This window comes from Nomascus leucogenys, chromosome 11 (assembly GCF_006542625.1).
Source record: "Nomascus leucogenys isolate Asia chromosome 11, Asia_NLE_v1, whole genome shotgun sequence".
In the NCBI taxonomy this organism is placed as follows: Eukaryota; Metazoa; Chordata; class Mammalia; order Primates; family Hylobatidae; genus Nomascus; species Nomascus leucogenys.
The window spans coordinates 55,098,151-55,117,711 of NC_044391.1; the positions used below are offsets into that span (position 1 = coordinate 55,098,151).

The window sequence follows — 19,561 nt, forward strand, 5'->3', positions numbered from 1 at the left end:
ACCCTGTCTCAAAAACAACCCCCCAAAACAAAAAACAAAATCCTCAACAAGCAGCCTAGATCCTCCCCACAATCAGAAATTAGGGGGTAGGAAAAATGGGGTGAGATGAGTATAGGAGGGTTAAAGGTTAAAGATGAGATTAATTTCCTTGCTTGGTTAATACACATAGATAATTTAAAACAGTACCTGGCACATAATAAGCACTCAATAAAAAGTGAGAATTATCTTCCCACACCTTGGCTCTAGCTGGATCTGCAATGGTGTTTCAATAGGCTACTCCCTTCTAGCCCTGTACACCTCAAGGAAATCCAGATGAGAGAATCCTGTTTCCTGGGTCTTCGGTGTAATCCGACCAGAAGGTGTGACTTCTGGTCATGAAATTTAGAGGAAACTCTAGGTTTGACTAATATTGCAAAACAGCCACTCACATTCCCAAAATGCAACCCTTCAGCCAAATCCTTCCCTATGCCCTGAAAAGAATGAGACATGTGCTAAAGCTCTCCTAGCAAGCCTGAAGTTACAAAATTCTGAAAATGCCTCACAGTCTAGCAGCCAATACAGTCGTGCATAATTAAGCTTCCCAAGATCACTCCCATCCTCCCAAATCCAGGGGTAAGACCTTTTGGCGGCTTCCCTTTTGGAGAGAGAAAGTGCACGAAAGACACGTGTGAGAACTGGGGTTACCTTTATGTGTTGTGAAAGGGGTTAAAAAATCGCCGTCAGGCTGCGCGCGGTGCTCACGCCTGTAATCCCAGCACTTTGGGAGGCCGAGGCGGGCAGATAACCTGAGGTCGGGAGTTTGAGACCAGCGTGGCCAATATGGTGAACCCCCGTCTCTACTAAAAATACAAAAATTAGCCAGGTGTGGGGGCGCATGCCTGTGGTCCCAGCTACTCGGGAAGCTAAGGCAGGAGAATTGCTTGAACCCGGGAAGCGGAGGTTGCGGTGAGCCGAGATCGCGCCACTGCACTCCAGCCTGAGCAACAGAGCGAGACTCCGTTTTAATAAGAAGAAAAAAGGAAAAACCGTCACGAACAGGATTCGAACCTGTGCGGGGAAACCCCATTGGATTTCGAGTCCAACGCCTTAACCACTCGGCCACCGTGACTTCCAAAACCGCACTTTGCCGCGCGCTTACAGAAGGGGTCCGCACTGCAATCCGGGAATGCGTGCGGGAACCGGAAGCAGGGTACCGGCCCCGATACACACACACCTGAGGACTCCCCACCCCTCGGTTCCTTACCTCCTAACTACGCCACCCAAAGAAAAAGAGTCGGATGGACCGGCTGACCCAGGGAGGGAGGGTCTCCTGCCTAGCGAAGAGTTGGGGTCTCGAGTAGGAGCTCACACCTACTTAGGAGGCGACAGCGAGGCCTGCAGAGGAAGCAGTTGAGGGAAGGCACTGGGCCCCCAGGGTGGCGACTAGGGGACTTTTGGGTTAACAAGTGAGGGGGGTGCTGGGTGGACAAGGCGTGAGGGTTGAGGGAGACTGAAAAGTTTAAATAGGGAGCTGCTGTGAATGGATGGAAGGAACTTCTTGGGGAAAGGGGTTTGGGGTTTTGGGGGACGAGGGGCTCCGTCGGGTTAGGAATGCGCAAGGTGAGGGCCACTCGGGTCTACGGGTTGGGGCTGCTCCAGCGACTGGCGGCCGCCTGGGGTGGGATAGCGAGGTGACACTTCCGAGCTGAGGCAAAAAGAGGGAAAGGGCTTCGCGTCTGGTATGAGCGATCTCAGGAGAATGGCGCCCCCTCCAGGAAGCGTCCTCCTCCCCGGAGGCTCCCGCCGCCGCTGCCGGGGAGGCCTCCAGGGTCGGCCCGCGCCTGGAGCTCCGCCGCCGCGCCCGGCCTACCGGCAGGGGGCGCAGCGCGGACCGGGGCCGGCCCAGGCGGCGGGAGGCGGCGGCCGCGGCGGCGGGAGGCGGCGGGAGGCGGGCGGAGGAGGAGGCGGAGGAGGCGGGAGCTGAGCTGAGTGGGGCGGGCGGCGGCGGGGCCCGAGCCGGAGAAGATGGCGGTGCGGAAGAAGGACGGCGGCCCCAACGTGAAGTACTACGAGGCCGCGGACACCGTGACCCAGTTCGACAACGTGCGGCTGTGGCTCGGCAAGAACTACAAGAAGGTACGCGGGCCGGGCCGCGCGGGGACCGGGAGCGGGACAAAGGGACCGCGGCCCTGCAGCCCCGGGATCCTGCCCACCCTCCAGGCGCCCCGGCCCCTCCCCCGCGGCCTCCCAAGCAGCCCCCCGCGCGCCCGCGCCCCTCCCCCAGCCTCCCTCTCCCCGCACCCCCAGCCTCCGAGCCCAGCCCCCGCCCCCACTGCTGCGCCCTCTGCCCCTTGTTTTTCTCTACTGCCCGGCGGGCCCTGGTGCCATTAGCCCACCTTCCCCTCAGCCATCGCCCTCCTGGCTTTTCTGGGAGAGGCGGCCGGCCGGGTGTGGACCGGGTGCCCAATGGGCTCCCCCGCAACCCGGAGCGTGCCCGCCAGAGCTCCCCACGGAGCCAGGTACCAGCGGGGCTGAGGCCTCTCCGGTGCTTTGTGTATGTTCAGAGAGAGAGAATGGAAAGCAAGAGGGTAAACAGTCACAGAGCAAGCCGTTGGCTGCTCATCAGCCTGAAAAAGGTCCCCACCCAGGGATCACCTGTCTCCGCCGCTCATCCCCCCCACCTTCATCTAAGGGGCAACAGAATCTCTCAGGGAGCCGGGGTATAGGAGTTCTTGGGTAGCGGCCCCTTCCGAAACCTTTCCTCGATTTTACAATGAAGTCACCCTGCAACCTAGCTTTGCAGTACCCTGGGTTTGGGGTCGAGAGGTTAGGGTGAGCTTTCTATCTCTAGCCCCTCACCCCCAAACCCCATAAATGAAGATCATAAGGTGGTGAACAAAGGGTTCAAGAATCCTTACCTGTCTTTCCTACCAAACCTCTTCCTGGTGTCGTCTTTGTCTCTAGGCCTGGTTTTCTCTGGAAATGGTCTGCCTCTCTTTTTCTCACTACCCTCAGAGAGGGGTTCTCTTTATGGCTTTCTTTCAGCTCCCCAGTTCTTCCTGCCGGCTTTGCAGCTCCTCAGAAGTGTGCTTAGTGGCTTAGGAGAACTTCCTACTGATCCTGGTTATGAGCCTGGCCCTGCCCTTGGGGTCTCTCTGGGTGTCAGAATCCTGACAAATAGCTGCTATTTCTATGGCATGTCTCTACGCCTGTGAGAGGCTGTTATTCCCAGGCTTCTACCTTTGACCTTTTGCAGGGAGATCAGGCTAGGGGCTTAGCCTCCGGCCTTGGGGGAATTGACAACTGTGACCTGGTTCAGCTTCCATGCTCTTAGCTCTTTGTCATTTACCTTTCCCTTGACAGATCTATCTCTTTTCACCTCTCACTGAGAGGCACTGTCCTCTTTGTGATGAGTGGGGAGAAAACGGGTCAAAAAGTAAAAAGAAAGTCTCCTGGCTCAGGTTCAAATTAGAATGGAAGGCTAGGATGCTACTAGGTAGCAGAGTGTGGAAACATTGAAGGAGGGCCAGAGTTACTTGTCTTAGATACAGTTTCCTTGGACAGGGTAGATGTTGTCTTGCTCTTCTCCATCAGGCTGGGTAGTGGATGGCCCTTCCTGTCTAGGAGGGCCTATGAAGACATTTATACCCAGTCTTCAGAAGCAAAATGCACAAGCTCACTCTCTCAGTCAGCTTGCCCTCCTTCACTTCCTTGTACCTTTTCTTGTTAGGCTACATTATAGGGGGAATCAGGGCTTTACACAGAGTTCCCCTAAGAAATGTCTCTCTTAGAGCCCCAGAGGTATTGCTTCCATGACCTGAACTCTATAAACCTCCAGAATTTTACAACCCTCAGTGCTGTTGGTTAAAGATGAGGGTCCTGCAACTCCAATTTCAGAGTATAACTGAGGAAGAGTAGTAAGCTTCCCTGTTCCCCCCAACACTGGCCACCTGGGCTGGTGGCAGCAGAATTTCAGCTTCCTGGTTGGGGTGTCCAGGGCCTCCCTTCTGCCATTTTCTTTATAGAGACTCAATGGGGAGAAAGGCGCTATTTTCTTTGCTCCAGATGCTTCCAGAGCCCCTGGGGGAGAAATATAGGAGATAGTGGACAATTTGTCTGAGATCTATTTTTCTTTCCTTTCTCTCTTTTTCCTTAGTATATACAAGCTGAACCACCCACCAACAAGTCCCTGTCTAGTCTGGTTGTACAGTTGCTACAATTTCAGGAAGAAGTTTTTGGCAAACATGTCAGCAATGCACCGCTCACTAAACTGCCGGTGAGTGCAGAAGTAGCAGGGAGGGTGGGGGGTGGTGGTGGTGAATCCTCCAAACTGGAGAGTTGTATTTTAAAAAAAAGATTTGTGAATTTTGTAATTTTTGAAATTTGGGTTATTTTCCACCATCCCTATCCCTGGTCAGGGCATTATTGGCTTGGCCTAGTCTCCAGTTTACCATTCTTTTTGTCTTAGTAATATTTTGTGCAACAAATTATTTCAGAGTACCTGGGATCAGTCCACAAGTCTCTCATGGCATGGTTAAAAGGGGACTTGAGATTTGGATTTGCGCGGGCTTGTGTTCAAATCCTGGCTTTGCCACTGGATGGCTCTGTGATCTTGGGCAACATTCATGAGTCTTGGTTCCTTCATCCCTAGATGGAATTAGTAAACCTACCTTGTAGAGTTTCTATAATGGTACCTGAGGTAATCCAGTAAGTGTTATCACAAAGGTGGTGCTTTCTGTATATTGGTTTCTTTCACTCCCCTCTTCCAGGCTACATGATGCAATGGCACAAGGGTTAAAGAATTTCAGCTTTGAGACGGGGCGTGGTGGCTCACGCCTGTAATCCCAGCACTTTGGGAGGCCGAGGCGGGTGGATCACCTGAGGTCTGGAGTTGGAGACCAGCCTGACCAACATGGAGAAACCCCGTCTCTACTAAAAATACAAAATTAGCTGGGTGTGGTGGCTCATGCCTGTAATGCCAGCTACTCAGGAGGCTGAGACAGGAGAATTGCTTGAACCTGGGAGGCAGAGGTTGCAGTGAGCCAAGATCGCGCCATTGCACTCCAGCCTGGGCAACAAGAGTGAAACTCCGTCTCAAAAAAAAAAGAAAAAAAAAAAGGCCGGGCGCGGTGGCTCACGCTTGTAATCCCAGCACTTTGGGAGGCCGAGGCGGGCGGATCATGAGGTCAGGAGATCGAGACCACGGTGAAACCCCGTCTCTACTAAAAATACAAAAAATTAGCCGGGCGTGGTGGCGGGCGCCTGTAGTCCCAGCTACTCAGAGAGGCTGAGGCAGGAGAATGGCGTGAACCCAGGAGGCGGAGCTTGCAGTGAGCCGAGATTGCGCCACTGCACTCCAGCCTGGGCGACAGAGCAAGACTCTGTCTCAAAAAAAAAAAAGAGGGAGATCAGTTCAGCATGGGATTTTGTGAAAGGATTATTAGATTATTAAGTGATGAGAGAATTTACAATGGAACCTTGACATGCTTCTTCCGTATCCTGATTTTGTAGATCAAATGTTTCCTAGATTTCAAAGCGGGAGGCTCCTTGTGCCACATCCTTGCAGCTGCCTACAAATTCAAGAGTGACCAGGGATGGTGAGATGATTCTCTCTATTCTTCTTACATTTAGTTTAGAGGAAATCCCCCTTTTTGATTCCCTGGGATCTTTCTGGGGTAGAAATTCTTGCGAGTCTCTTTATTTTGCTAGGTCAGTAGACCTGACTTACTAGGTCAGAAAAATGGTTGGGAGTCAGAGCCAAAACAGTCTCTAAGAGTGAGTGTGTGAGTATCTGTGTGTTTTGTAGAGGAAAAGGGATTCTTAGGTTGGCATCTCAAACCTTTTTTTGTCCCTTTGGAGTAAGCACAGAGAGCGATTCATGGAGTTGAGATCAGTGAACCTCAGATCCCAGGTGATTTTTGGCAATAGCTGTGAGCAAGCTTGCCTCCTAATTTCCCATATTAAGAAGTCATGGCTGGGTGCAGTGGCTCTCGCCTGTAATCCCAGCACTTTGGGAGGCCGAGGTGGGTGGATCATTTGAGGTCAGGAGTTTGAGACCAGCCTGGCCAACTTGGCGAAACCCCATCTCTACCAAAATACAAAAATTAGCCAGGCGTGGTGGCAGGCACCTGTAATCTCAGCTACTTGGGAGGCTGAGGCAGGAGAATGGCTTGCACACAGGAGGCGGAGGTTGCAGCTGGCCAAGATCACGCCAGTGCACTCCAGTCTGGGCAACAGAGCGAGACTCCCTCTCAAAAAAAAAAAAAATAAAAAAAAAAGGCCGGGTATGGTGGCTCATGCCTGTAATCCCAGCACTTTGGAAGGCTGAGGCAGGTGGATCACCTGAGGTCAGGAGTTTGAGACCAGCTTGACCAATATGGTGAAACCTCGTCTGTACTAAAAATACAAAAATTAGCCACACAAGGTGGTGTGTGCCTATACTCCCAGCTACGGGGGAGGCTGAGACAGGAGAATTGTTTGAACCTGGGAGGCAGAGGTTGCAGTGAGCCGGGATCGTGCCACTGCACTCCAGCCTGGGTGACAGAGCAAGACTCCATCTCAAAAAACAAACAAACAAACAAAGTCACGTGCCCTCACCTCATCTGCAGACCTGAGCTATATATACCACTCACTAGATTATTGCCTCTTCACAAGGCGGCGTTACGATTTCCAGAATCCATCACGCATGGACCGCAATGTGGAAATGTTTATGACCATTGAGAAGTCCTTGGTGCAGGTAATAGGCATATCCCCTATTTATCTCCCTTCCCTCAGTGAGAATCTAAAACACCCCTTTCCTATAATCTCATTCTATGTCTTCTCTCCACAGAATAATTGCCTGTCTCGACCTAACATTTTTCTGTGCCCAGAAATTGAGCCCAAACTACTAGGGAAATTAAAAGACATTATCAAGAGACACCAGGTAAATGGTCTGATGAGGAGAGGTTTCAGAAACTCCATGACTATTTTCCCAGTGTTTTCTATACCAAGCAGCAGCCCTGAATTACCATGTTTTCTGCTTCAGAGGTGGCTCTACTTGGAAAAAGACTTGAGTTAAAGCCTTGAGTCTGTCTTTTTCTGTCTGCTTCTCCCATTTTTCAGTCCTGACAGGTTTGCATTACTGTTCTAGAGACTCTGTTGGCCTGGGGAAAAATAATATCCACTTCTACTGAGCTAGAGATTGCTTGATCTCAGATAAATGAAATCCCTGCTCTTTGGAACTTTATAATAATGAACAGATGTCATTGATAAGGATGTACAGTTGACTTTAAATTTCCCATGTGTAGATTATCTGTTCAGAAGATTATTTGTAGCAATTTTTAATTCTTTGACTTTTCTCCATTATTAGCACAATCCCAGCTGTTTCCCTCTGCCACTTAGCTGGTGTGTGCTTAGAGAATGCAAACTAACTTTAATACTATTATAAGCAAAATATGGTTAGGAAGGCAGTTCTATGGCTAAACCTTGAGTAATTCAGAGGGGACCATAATTTACCTGCTTCTCCTTGTACCATCCAGGGAACAGTCACTGAGGATAAGAACAATGCCTCCCATGTTGTGTATCCTGTCCCGGGGAATCTAGAAGAAGGTGAGAGCTGGGTTTTCCTGGCCACTTGAGTGGATGGTTTGGACTAGAAGGCAGAGGACTAAGATCACCATTCAGTACCTGGGCTCCTCCTCTTCTTTCAATCTTGAATCCTCCTACCACCTTACTTTCCTATTACCAAGTCCCCTGCTACAACAGGAGAGTGCATTAGTTAGGGCTTTTATACAGTATTTTTTTGTGTCCCCCTTTAGCTTATATCTCTCCCTTCTCTTCCTCTATCTCCAGAGGAATGGGTACGACCAGTCATGAAGAGGGATAAGCAGGTTCTTCTGCACTGGGGCTACTATCCTGACAGGTGAGGATGGGTTCCTGGGGCAGGTTTAAGTATAAGAGCCAGACCCAGAAGCCCTAGAACATCTAGCAGAGCAAGAGGCCACTCTTTCAGAGTTATTTTTAGATCACTTAATTTGTTTTCCTCTCACCTAGTAAGTGAACCTCTGTCTTGGGGGAGGTTTGGACTTACTGGACAAGCCTTGGGCTAAAAGGATTGAGGCTTTATGTGTGAATTGATTATCCCAGCATAATTTTTGATAAGTAAATGTTAGAAACAATCTAAATGTCTAACAGTAGGAAAATGTTTCAGTAAATTTTTATATCTACTCAGTGGACTATTATGCAGTCTTTAAAGTGATATAACATGGATAATTTATAAGTGAATATTATTAATAATTGCAAAAAGTAGCATGTAGGCCTGGCATGGTGGCTCACGCCTGTAATCCCAGCACTTTGGGAGGCCAAGGCAGGCGGATCACCTGAGGTTAGGAGTTCGAGACCAGCCTGGCCAACATGCTGAAACCCCGTCTCTACTAAAAATACAAAAAAAAAAAAAAAAAAAAATTAGCAGGGCGTGGTAGCACACGCTTGTAGTTTTAGCTACTTGGGAGGCTGAGAAGCAGGATAATCACTTGAACCGGGGCAGCAGAGGTTGCAGTGAGCCAAGATCACACCACTGCACTCTAGCCTGGGCAACAGAGCGAGACTCTGTCTCAACAAAACAAAACAAAACAAAACAAAACAAAAAATAGCATGTAGGCTGGGTGCAGTGGCTAATGCCTATAATCCCAGCACCTGGGGAGGCTGAGGCGGGCAGATTGCTTGGGCCCAGGAGTTTGAGACCAGCCTAGGCAACATAGTGAAACCCTGTCTTTACAAAAAAAAAATACAGAAATTAGCTGGGCATGGTGGCATGCACCTGTAGTCCTAGCTACTTGGGGGGCTGAGGTGGGAGGATTGCTTGGGCCCAGGAGGTTGAGTCTGCATTGTGCCATGATTGCACCACTGCACTTCAACCTGGGCAATAGAGCAAGACCCTGTCTCAAAAAAAAAAGCGTATAAAATATCATCTAGTATGGTTATGATTATGTAAAAACATCATCTAGTATGGTTATGATTATGTAAAAACAAAATTGTGGACCAGGCACAGTAGCTCATTCCTGTAATCCTAGCACTTTGGGAAGCCAAGGCAGGAGGATCACTAAAGGCTGGAAGTTCAAGACCAGCCTAGGCAGCAAAGTGAGACCCTGTCTTAACAAAAACAAAAACCCCGGCTGGACGCAGTGTCTCACGCCTGTAATCCCAGCACTGTGAGAGGCCAAGGTGGGTGGATCACGAGGTCAGGAGTTTGAGACCAGCCTGGCCAAAATGGTGAAACCCCGTCTCTACTAAAAATATAAAAATTAGCCAGGCGCAATGGCAGGCACCTGTAATCCCAGCTACTCGGGAGGCTGAAGCAGGAGAATCGCTTGAACCTGGGAGGCGGAGGTTGCAGTGAGCCAAGATTGTGCCACTGCACTCCAACCTGGGCGACAGAGTGAGAGCAAGACTCCGTATCAGAAATAAATAAATAAATAAAAATAATTACTGTGGAGGAAAAACATATATACAAGTGTCAAGAGTAGTTACGTAAGGGTGATTCTTTTTATTCTCCATTTTTGAAATGTTTCATAATGTGCTTTTACTACTTTATAATGAATAGAATACCAAAAAAATAAGCCAAGAACCCAATATTTTCTGTAAATGGAAAGGGTAAAAGATCTGCACTTTACTTTTCCACAATTCTATCCCATTGATTCTACTGTATGCTTAATTTCCCATGGCAGTTATGACACATGGATCCCAGCAAGTGAAATTGAAGCATCTGTGGAAGATGCTCCAACTCCTGAGAAACCTAGGAAGGTGAGCTTTTCTTGTATCCCCTCTTCCCCAAAAAGAATGCCAGGGCCAGTCTACCCTTTGGAAGTGAAACAGAGGCTTGTGTGCCCTTGGGCTTTTTCTGTTAAGGGTCCCCAGACAGAGCTGTGGCTTCCAGGCTTTTCTGCAGCATGATCTGCCTTTGTACTTTAGGTTCATGCAAAGTGGATCCTGGACACCGACACCTTCAATGAATGGATGAATGAGGAAGACTACGAAGTAAATGATGACAAAAACCCTGTCTCCCGCCGAAAGAAGATTTCAGCCAAGACACTGACAGATGAGGTGACAAATCCTGTTCTTTTTTTCCTGGCGCCCTTAGCGTAAGTCTCAGAACAAATCTTCAGTGGGGATTGTAGGCTGACATTTGTCCTGATTCTCCATCCTATAGGTGAACAGCCCAGATTCAGATCGACGGGACAAGAAGGGGGGAAACTATAAGAAGAGGAAGCGCTCCCCCTCTCCTTCACCAACCCCAGAAGCGAAGAAGAAAAATGCTAAGAAAGGGTGTGCCAGCCCCTAGCCTGCCCCTGTGTTCACCATTCTCTCCACATCATGTGGAAGGAAGGAAAGACAAATCCCTTCCTATAACCACCTGGCCCTGACCTGGGTGTGCCATAATGCTGCAGGTGTCCTGAGAGGGAAGATGAGGAGATCTTTAGCTGCTCAGTTGTTAGTTCTGGTTCTGGCCCCACTAGTAAATTTAAAGAGAGCTTTATCAAATGAAAAGCCTTTGCCACTTCCCATTACTCTGTGATTACTGGTTTCTGTTTGTACTCAGCTCTACCCTTGGAATTCTCTGTCACTTCCCTTCCCTTGAACTTCAACTTCCAGGGACTCCTTGTCCAAGGATGACTGGGTTCTCTTTCACTCTCTTTCCTTCCCAGTCCCTCAACACCTTACACTAAGTCAAAGCGTGGCCACAGAGAAGAGGAGCAAGAAGACCTGACAAAGGACATGGACGAGCCCTCACCAGTCCCCAATGTAGAAGAGGTGACACTTCCCAAAACAGGTACAGGCCAGGCTGAGTTCCTGGGATCCACCCCCACTCCCTGTCTTGACTCTCCTTTGCCAAACCCTGAGTGAGCTGATTTCTCAGGTCCACCTCCCAGTCTACAGGGTCTTTTCCCTAAATTTAGCTGGTTATTATAGTCATTACCCTGGAAAATCCTCTAACTTTATATTCATATCTGAGTTGTGGACTCTGCTTTGTGCCTGATAGTAGTTGTCTCCAAACTCTTTGATTATGTGTTCTGACAGTAAAATGTATTTGAGCATGGCCAGGTACGGTGGCTTATGACTGTAATCTCAGCATTTTGGGAGGCCGAGGCGGGCAGATCACCTGAGGTCAGGAATTCGAGACCAGCCTGGCCAACATGGTGAAACCCCATCTCTACTAAAAATACAAAAATTAGTTGGGCATGGTGGTGGGCACCTGTAATCCCAGCTAATCGGGAGACCGAGGCAGGAGAATTGCTTGAACCCGGAAGGTAGAGGTTGCATGGAGCCGAGATTGCGCCACTGCACTCCAGCCTGGGCAACAAGAACCAAACTCCATCTCAAAAAAAAAAGGCCGGGCACGGTGGCTCATGCCTGTAATCCCAGCACTTTGGGAGGCCGAGGTGGGCTGATCACGAGGTCAGGAGATCAAGACCATCCTGGCTAACATGGTGAAACCCCGTCTCTACCAAAAATACAAAAAATTAGCTGGGCGTGGTGGCGGGCGCCTGTAGTCCCAGCTACTCAGGAGGCTGAGGCAGGAGAACGGTGTGAACCTGGGAGGCGGAGCTTGCAGTCAGCTGAGATCACGCCACTGCATTCCAGCCTGGGTGACAGAGAGAGACTCCGTCTCAAAAAAAAAACAACAGCCGGGCGTGGTGGCTCACGCCTATAATCCCAGCACTTTGGGAGGCCGAGGCGGGCAGATCAAGAGGTCAGGAGATCGAGACCACGGTGAAACCCCGTCTCTACTAAAAATACAAAAAATTAGCCGGGCGCGATGGCGGGTGCCCGTAGTCCCAGCTACTCGGGAGGCTGAGGCAGGAGAATGGCGTGAACCCGGGAGGCGGAGCTTGCAGTGAGCCGAGATCGCGTCACTGCACTCCAGCCTGGGCGGCAGAGCGAGACTCCGTCTCAAAAAAAAAAAAAAAAAGAAAAAAAGAAATATGTATATATGCGTTAATTGTGTACATGTACTGTTAAGCCACTACTGTGGGAACGTTTTAAAACACAAACATATCTAAAAAATTGAAAAATGTAAAGAATGATAAAAACAAACATGAAGAATCCGGGCACGGTGGCTTACGCCTGTAATCCCAGCACTTTGGGAGGCCGAGGCAGGCGGATCACGAGGTCAAGAGATCAAGACCATCCTGGCTAACACGGTGAAACCCCGTCTTTACTAAAAATACAAAAATTAGCCAGGCGTGGTGGTGGGCGCCTATAATCCTAGCTACTCGGGAGGCTGAGGCAGGAGAATCACTTGAACCTGGGAGGCGGAGGTTGCAGTGAGCTGAGATCACGCCACTGCACTCCAGCCTGGGCAACAGAGCGAGACTCCATCTCAAAAAAACAAAACAAAACAAAACATGAAGAGAAGTTCTGTATTCTCTACCTGAGTTGCAGTAGATCATCTTTTGCGTCCTATGTTAGAACCCCACTTTGGAGACATTGCTCCACCAATACTGGTTTACAGTCTGTATTCTATAGACTCACCCCAGGTATTCCAGAAGTTTATTTCAGGGGTAGGATTAGGGGTGCCACCAAGAAGAGTTCTAGCTTCTACCTCCTCATCAATCAGCTCTCCTCTCTATGTTTGCTCCTGAGCATATGCATATGAATTCAGTTGAGGAAAGTATCCTCTGCTTTCAAAAATGTTTAACACTTAACCATTCCTCCACAGAGTGATTTGGTCAGATTCAGTATCAGACCATTAAAAGCTTACAGATACATAGATGGAGATAAAGGCCTGTCAAAGACAAGAATCATTTATGAATGTACATAGAGAAATAAGTTAAATTCATTTTTGGTTGGAGAAGTGGGGAAAGTAGCAAGAAGTTTGAAGCCCTAGAATAATTGTGACTGGAGAGAATTACTATATTTTGCAATCACATGGAGACAATTTTTGGAGAAAGTAGGATTTCTGGAACTATTAAATTGAAGGCTTGAATTAGGCAAAATCTGTCTGATGAAATGACTCTCTGTTTTTGCAGTCAACACAAAGAAAGACTCAGAGTCGGCCCCAGTCAAAGGCGGCACCATGACTGACCTGGGTAAGACAGGAGCCTCTTGGGCAAGGCAGTCAGAGCCAAGGGAAGGGGAGGGCTCAGCTGCCCTCTTTTCGCTAGCCTGATGGGCTTTTGGTAGGGCTTTCTTGCCCCTCAAGAGGCTCCAGCCTTACATCTTGGTCTTTCTCTTTCAGATGAACAAGAAGATGAAAGCATGGAGACGACGGGCAAGGTGGAGCCAGTTTAGAGAGGCCCTACCTCTCTATGTGATTCTGATTTGTGATTATAAAGTTCATTCTGCCCAAACTTTTCACTGCCCAGACTTTACCCACCGTAGACTAATTCTAGCTTTGTTCAAAACTCTGACCCTTTCAGAGTCCTGGGGCCCATGACTGCTCAGTCCCATCACCCGTCTTTAGTGTCCACATTCCTGGGGTGTGGGAGAAGCAGAGGGTTGCTAGGGAGGAAACAGGAATGCTGAGTGTCCAGCAGCCTCCATACTCATAGGATGAGGATGAGAACAGTACGGGGAACAAGGGAGAGCAGACCAAGAATCCAGACCTGCATGAGGACAACGTAACTGAACAGACCCACCACATCATCATTCCCAGCTACGCTGCCTGGTTTGACTACAATAGGTATGGTTGTCCCCAACTTCTCACTGAGTCCTTATTTCCCTGCCTCCAGGGGTCAACAGGCTGTTCTTCTCCCTGCCGCCTCCAAATAAGTTATTTTTTCCTCACCCAGATAGACCAGAGTATACTTTAGTTTTAGGGGGGCTCCTGGTGTCCTTTTGAGTCTTACAGCCCGTGGGATGTTCTCCCCAAGCTTCGAACTCCAGCAATTTCGAGCTCTTTTCCTTCTTTGCCTTCTAGGCTTTTCCTCCCTTTAGGGCCCCCATCCCTTCACCAGTGCCTTCTTCTGAAACCACTCTGGCTTTTCTTGCAGCGTTCATGCCATTGAGCGGAGGGCTCTCCCCGAGTTCTTCAACGGCAAGAACAAGTCCAAGACTCCAGAGATGTAAGGAAATCTCATCTCATGATTCTCCTTCTCCCTCCTGTCCCCCCATTCACCCTTCCTGATTCAGTAACATTCAGTTTAGCAAACATTTCTTGAGCTCCTTCCATGAGCCAGGCACTATGCTAGGCTTACAAAGGCACAATATCTGCCTTTAGGCAGCCCTGGCCTAGCATGTAGACACATGTTCTTTAGGATTCGCCCAAGGGTGATCTTAAACATGTTCTGTACATAACAAGTACCTACTCCAGTGCCTCAAATTCTTTTTTTTTTTTTTTTTTTTGAGATGGAGTCTCGCTCTGTCACCCAGGCTGGAGTGCAGTGGCGCAATCTCGGCTCACTGCAAGCTCCGCCTCCCGGGTTCACACCATTCTCCTGCCTCAGCCTCTCCGAGTAGCTGGGACTACAGGCACCCGCCACCATGCCCGGCTAATTTTTTTGTATTTTTAGTAGAGACGGGGTTTCACCGTGGTCTCGATCTCCTGACCTCGTGATCCGCCCGCCTCGGCCTCCCAAAGTGCTGGTATTACAAGCGTGAGCCACCGCGCCCAGCCGCCTCAAATTCTTTTTAACAGGATATAGAGCCTTTAAATCCGTATTACTGATATTGTCTATACTGCAGATATTCCTAGCACAAAAGCTTTGATTAAAGTGTAAATTAAATTACTATTACCAGGGTGGTTCCTGAGAGTAGGTTTTGATAGAAAAACAAGAGAAGGAACTAACAGAAGACCAGTTTATATAAATTAAGGGATGGAGAGGGCTCTCTGGAAAAGAAGTGTAGGAGCCATGGTGGCTCACGACTGTAAATCATCTCAGCTACTTGGGACACTGAGATAGAAGGATTCCTTGAGGCCAGGAGTTCAAGAATAGCGTGAGCAACATAGCGAGACTCCCATCTCTAAAGAAGTGAAAAAAAATTAGCTGGGCATGGTGGGGCATACCTGTGGTCCCAGCTACTTGGGAAGCTGAAATGGGAGGATTGCTTGAGCCCAGGAGTTTGAGGCTGCAGTGAGCCATGATCACGCCACTGCTCTCCAGCCTGGCTGACACAGCAAGACCCCATATCTAAAAAAATTAATGAACAAGGCTGGGCATGGTGGCTCACGCCTGTAATCCCAGCACTTTGGGAGGCCGAGGCGGGCGGATCACAAGGTCAGGAGATGAGACCATGCTGGCTAACATGGTGAAACCCTGTCTCTACTAAAAACACCAAAAAAGACCAGGCGTGGTGGCTCATGCCTGTAATCCCAGCAATTCAGGAGGCCGAGGCAGGCGGATCACCTGAGATCAGGGGTTCAATTGAGATCAGCCTGACCAACATGGAGAAACCCCGTCTCTACTAAAAATACAAAACTAGCTGGGCGTGGTGGCACATGCCTGTAATCCCAACTACTAGGGAGGCTGAGGCAGGAGAATTGCTTGAACCCGGGAGGCAGAGGTTGCGGTGAGCCGAGATTGCACCATTGCACTCCAGCCTGGACAACAAGAGTGAAACTCCATCTCAAAAAAAAGCAAAAAAACAAAAACAAAAAAAATTAGCTGGGCGTGGTGGCATGCATCTGTAGTCCCAGCTGGTCTGGAGGCTGAGGCAGGAGAATCACTTGAACCCGAGAGGCAGAGGTTGCAGTGAGCCGAGATCACGCCACCGCACTCCAGCCGGAGCGACAGAGTGGGACTCCGTCTCAAAAAAAAAAAAAAAAAAAAAAAATTAGCTGGGCGTGGTGGCAGGTGCCTGTAGTTCCAGCTACTCGGGAGGCCGAGGCAGGAGAATGGCGTGAACCTGGGAGACAGAGCTTGCAATGATCCAAGATCGCGCCACTGCACTCCAGCCTGGGCGACAGAGCAAGACTCTGTCTTAAAAAAAAAAAAAAAAAAAAAAGATTTTGCCTCAGGCCAAACCTGCTTGGCTTTGGAAAAGACATGGTGGCAATCTTCTTTGGTTAGGAATACTTCAAGATAACCACATTGATGAGGTAGGTGAGACTGAGAACTGAACAAGTTTTCTTCCCAGCTATTCCACAGCTTCCCCTCTCTGGGGGTCCCTCCATGTTTTTTCCTGATAGCTTGCTATGGTTCTCTCTTCCTTGTCTTCCTGGAGAAAGCAGTATGTATGAAAAGAAAGTTGTGATCAGGTGAAATTAATTCAACATGACATGCAGGCGGGGTTGGAGTAGGAACTGAACTCTTGGTATAAAATAGTAAATGATGGGCCAGGCATGGTGGCTCACGCCTGTAATTCCAGCACTTTGGGAGGCCCAGGCGGGCAGATGACGAGGTCAGGAGTTCGAGACCAGCCTGGCCAACATGGTGAAACCCCGTCTCTACTAAAAATACAAAAATTAGCTGGGTGTGGAGGCACGTACCTGTAATCCCAACTACTTGGGAGGCTGAGGCAGGAGAATCACTTGAGCCCAGGAGGTGGAGGTTGCAGTGAGCCAAGATCGCATCATTGTACTCCAGCCTGGGCAACAAGAGTGAAACTCCATCTCAGAAAAAAAAAAAAAAGTAGTAAATCATGATAATTGCCTACATCTGTTGAGAGCTTAGTATCTCCCAGGCACTATCCTAAATGTCCAACATACATTGAGTAATTTAATCTTTACATCAACCTTAGAGGTAGATATCATCTTCAGTTGACAGATAGGGTATAGAGGAGCCAAGTCACCTGCATAAAGTCACAGAGCTAGTAAGTAAAACCAGGATCTGAATCCTTTAATCTGGCCCATGATCTGAAACTTTACACTGTACCACATGATAGCTGCCATTTTTTTGAGCCCCTACAATGCACCAGGCACTGTACTAGTACTTTATAGACCTCTCAACAGACTTCCATTTTACAGATGAGGAAACTGAGGTTTAAAAATTCGAAGTAAATTGCCAAGGTACTCATGGTAGAACTGGGATTTGAACTTAGATCTTTTCAACTTCAAAACATATGTTTTTTACCATGGTATGCTGACTAGCTATATGCATGAATAAGGACTTCCTTTTAACATCTGAGTTTGGAAATGAGTACTTTTTCTTAACTTCTAATTCCTTGTTTAAAAATTGTATAAAATGGCCAGGTGCAGTGGCTCATGCCTGTAATCCCAGCACTTTGGGAGGCTGAAGCAGGAGGCTCACCTGAGGTCAGGAGTTTGAGACCAGCCTGACCAACATGGAGAAACCCTGTCTCTACTAAAAATACAAAATTAGCCGGCCGTGGTAGCACATGCCTGTAATCTCAGCTACTGAGGAGGCTGAGGCAGGAGAATCGCTTGGACCCAGGAGGCGGAAGTTGCTGTGAGTCAAGATCGTGCCATTGCATTCCAGCCTGGGCAACAAGAGGGAAACTCCATCTCAAAAAAAAAAAAAAAAAATTTGTATGAAATATCCATAAGTATAGCCAAGGAGATAATTCATTTAAAGAAAACCCCATCAAGGAAAAGACAGACATATTTGAAACTCTTTCATCTAGCACATAGCAGGCACTCAGCATGTTGAGTCAAATAATCTACTTTTTTCCATGTTTATCATGCAGGAGAAGTCATTAGCTCTCTTACCATTTTTTCCTTTAGCCCTTTGACAAACATTTATTTTTCTTCTTCTTGTTTCTCTCTTTCTTCTAAGCTACCTGGCCTATCGAAACTTCATGATTGACACTTACCGATTGAACCCCCAAGAGTATCTTACCTCTACTGCCTGCCGCCGAAACCTAGCGGGTGATGTCTGTGCCATCATGAGGTGGGTCTTTTGGCTGAGGGGAAGGGGGTACATGAGGATGCCTGCCTATGGATGTGTTTTGGCAACAGTAGAGATGCCAGCAAGGAACATAGAGGAGCAGGCAGAAAAAAACACCTCTAAAGAAAGGTGAAGTACAGGTTTGGGGAATGAATGACTTGAGGGATTAGCAATGGCATTCTCTGAAGTGTAGAATATAGGACAAAGAAGGAGCACATCTGTAATTGAAACATACTGGTTCAGGCCAGGTGTGGTGGCTCATGCCTATAATCCAAACATTTTGGGAGACCAAGGTGGGAGGATCGCTAGAGCCCAGAAGTTCGAGACCAGCCTGGACAAAATGGCGAAACCCCATCTCTACAGAAAATGCAAAAAAATTAGCTAGGCGTGGTGGTTCATGCCTGTGGTCTTAGTGACTCAGGAGGCTGGGGTGTAAGGATCACCTGAGCCCTGGAGGTGGAGGCTGCAGTGAGCGGCAATCACACCACTGCACTTCAGTCTCTCTTAGGGAAAAAAAGAAAGAAACTGGTTCGGTTTTACTAGCTATTCAGGAAGAAATGCTCAGTAGGTAGGTGGATATAGTGATTGGCCCAGGCTGGAGATGTAGACTTGGGTGTCACTGGCATTTAGGTGGTAAATGAACAACTGGAGTAGGTGAGATTTCCTAAGGAGTATAATGAACAGAGGAAAAGGCCGGGGTTGGGTGGGGAGGGGGTTTATGCCCCTTCTACCCCCCACTTTTCCTCTTCCTCGTGCACCTTTCTGGCTATCTGTGTGACCCTGTCTCTGCCTCTCTCCACACAGGGTCCATGCCTTCCTAGAACAGTGGGGTCTTATTAACTACCAGGTGGATGCTGAGAGTCGACCAACCCCAATGGGGCCTCCGCCTACCTCTCACTTCCATGTCTTGGCTGACACACCATCAGGGCTGGTGCCTCTGCAGCCCAAGACACCTCAGGTAGGGTGAGGTGCTATGGGGACAGGGCGGGTTGGGAAGATTGGGCTTCTTTGAACTTTTCTTTTTCTGGTTTTTAGGGTAATGGTTCAGGAGTGTTTTGAGGCTTCTTCCTTTTCCATGGGATACAAAGGGTCACAGGAATCAGCCCCATGTTTAGCATCCTCTCTCAGCCTTTGTACCTAAGGCTGTAATTGCTGAGGGAGAAGAGATTATCCTTTTACTCAAGGAGCAGACAGGCTAATGTAGGGGAGTCAGTAGATAGAGAAAAATGGCTTAAAATTAACTTGCATGGAATTTTTAAGCTTTGTCATCTTTGCCACATTTTTTCATTTTTGCCTCATAATTATCATCTTCATTTTTTTTTCCATTTCCACTTCATCCGTTACAAAAATTAGGAAGAAGGTTATGTGGCTTGCCCAAGGTCACAGAGTACCAAATCTAGGATTAGAACCTAATTGTCCAGCTCCTAAGAGAACTTGTAAAGATAATGTGAATATGTATGGATATCATGCCAACGACATGTCTTATTAATCATGAAGGGAACATGGAACAGTGGCATGAGTGCCCCCAGAGCTTGCGGGCCGCCCAGCATTTGGTCTTGAGGCCTCCAGGGCCTTGGCCTGGTCATTTCCTGCCCAGCCTCCATGACGCCAAGCTCTGTCCCCCAGGGCCGCCAGGTTGATGCTGATACCAAGGCTGGGCGAAAGGGCAAAGAGCTGGATGACCTGGTGCCAGAGACGGCTAAGGGCAAGCCAGAGCTGGTAGGTGGGGTGCAGACCCTGCTGGGCTGCTCATTTTCCCCTTTATTGGGGGGCCCCTGCCCGGGAAGAAGAGACATGAGAGCAGAGGAACTACAGCAGTA

General features: G+C 48.6%; 1 protein-coding gene and 1 non-coding gene across 9 annotated transcripts in view; one reads left to right on the forward strand and one right to left on the reverse strand.

Moving 5' to 3' along the window:
* Positions 1-1,026: 1,026 nt before the first annotated feature.
* On the reverse strand, positions 1,027-1,108 carry TRNAS-CGA. Its single transcript has one exon. It is a non-coding gene; the product is annotated as a tRNA-Ser (tRNA).
* A 783-nt stretch (positions 1,109-1,891) lies between these two features.
* SMARCC2 (SWI/SNF related, matrix associated, actin dependent regulator of chromatin subfamily c member 2) overlaps positions 1,892-19,561 on the forward strand; it is a 28,334-nt gene continuing 10,664 nt past the window's right edge. For 4 of the 8 annotated variants that reach the window (XM_030822446.1, XM_030822447.1, XM_030822451.1 and 1 more), the window contains exons 1-18: positions 1,892-2,115; positions 4,136-4,255; positions 5,491-5,576; positions 6,634-6,715; positions 6,809-6,901; positions 7,497-7,566; positions 7,810-7,879; positions 9,684-9,759; positions 9,928-10,059; positions 10,166-10,281; positions 10,662-10,786; positions 12,987-13,046; positions 13,196-13,233; positions 13,509-13,639; positions 13,950-14,021; positions 17,631-17,744; positions 18,546-18,699; positions 19,368-19,460. In XM_030822446.1, coding sequence (XP_030678306.1) covers positions 2,005-2,115; positions 4,136-4,255; positions 5,491-5,576; positions 6,634-6,715; positions 6,809-6,901; positions 7,497-7,566; positions 7,810-7,879; positions 9,684-9,759; positions 9,928-10,059; positions 10,166-10,281; positions 10,662-10,786; positions 12,987-13,046; positions 13,196-13,233; positions 13,509-13,639; positions 13,950-14,021; positions 17,631-17,744; positions 18,546-18,699; positions 19,368-19,460 — 1,743 coding nt within the window. In that variant the 5' untranslated portion in view covers positions 1,892-2,004. The remainder of the gene's footprint in view (positions 2,116-4,135; positions 4,256-5,490; positions 5,577-6,633; positions 6,716-6,808; positions 6,902-7,496; positions 7,567-7,809; positions 7,880-9,683; positions 9,760-9,927; positions 10,060-10,165; positions 10,282-10,661; positions 10,787-12,986; positions 13,047-13,195; positions 13,234-13,508; positions 13,640-13,949; positions 14,022-17,630; positions 17,745-18,545; positions 18,700-19,367; positions 19,461-19,561) is intronic. The other 4 variants (XM_030822453.1, XM_030822449.1, XM_030822448.1 and 1 more) reach the window with 2 other exon arrangements.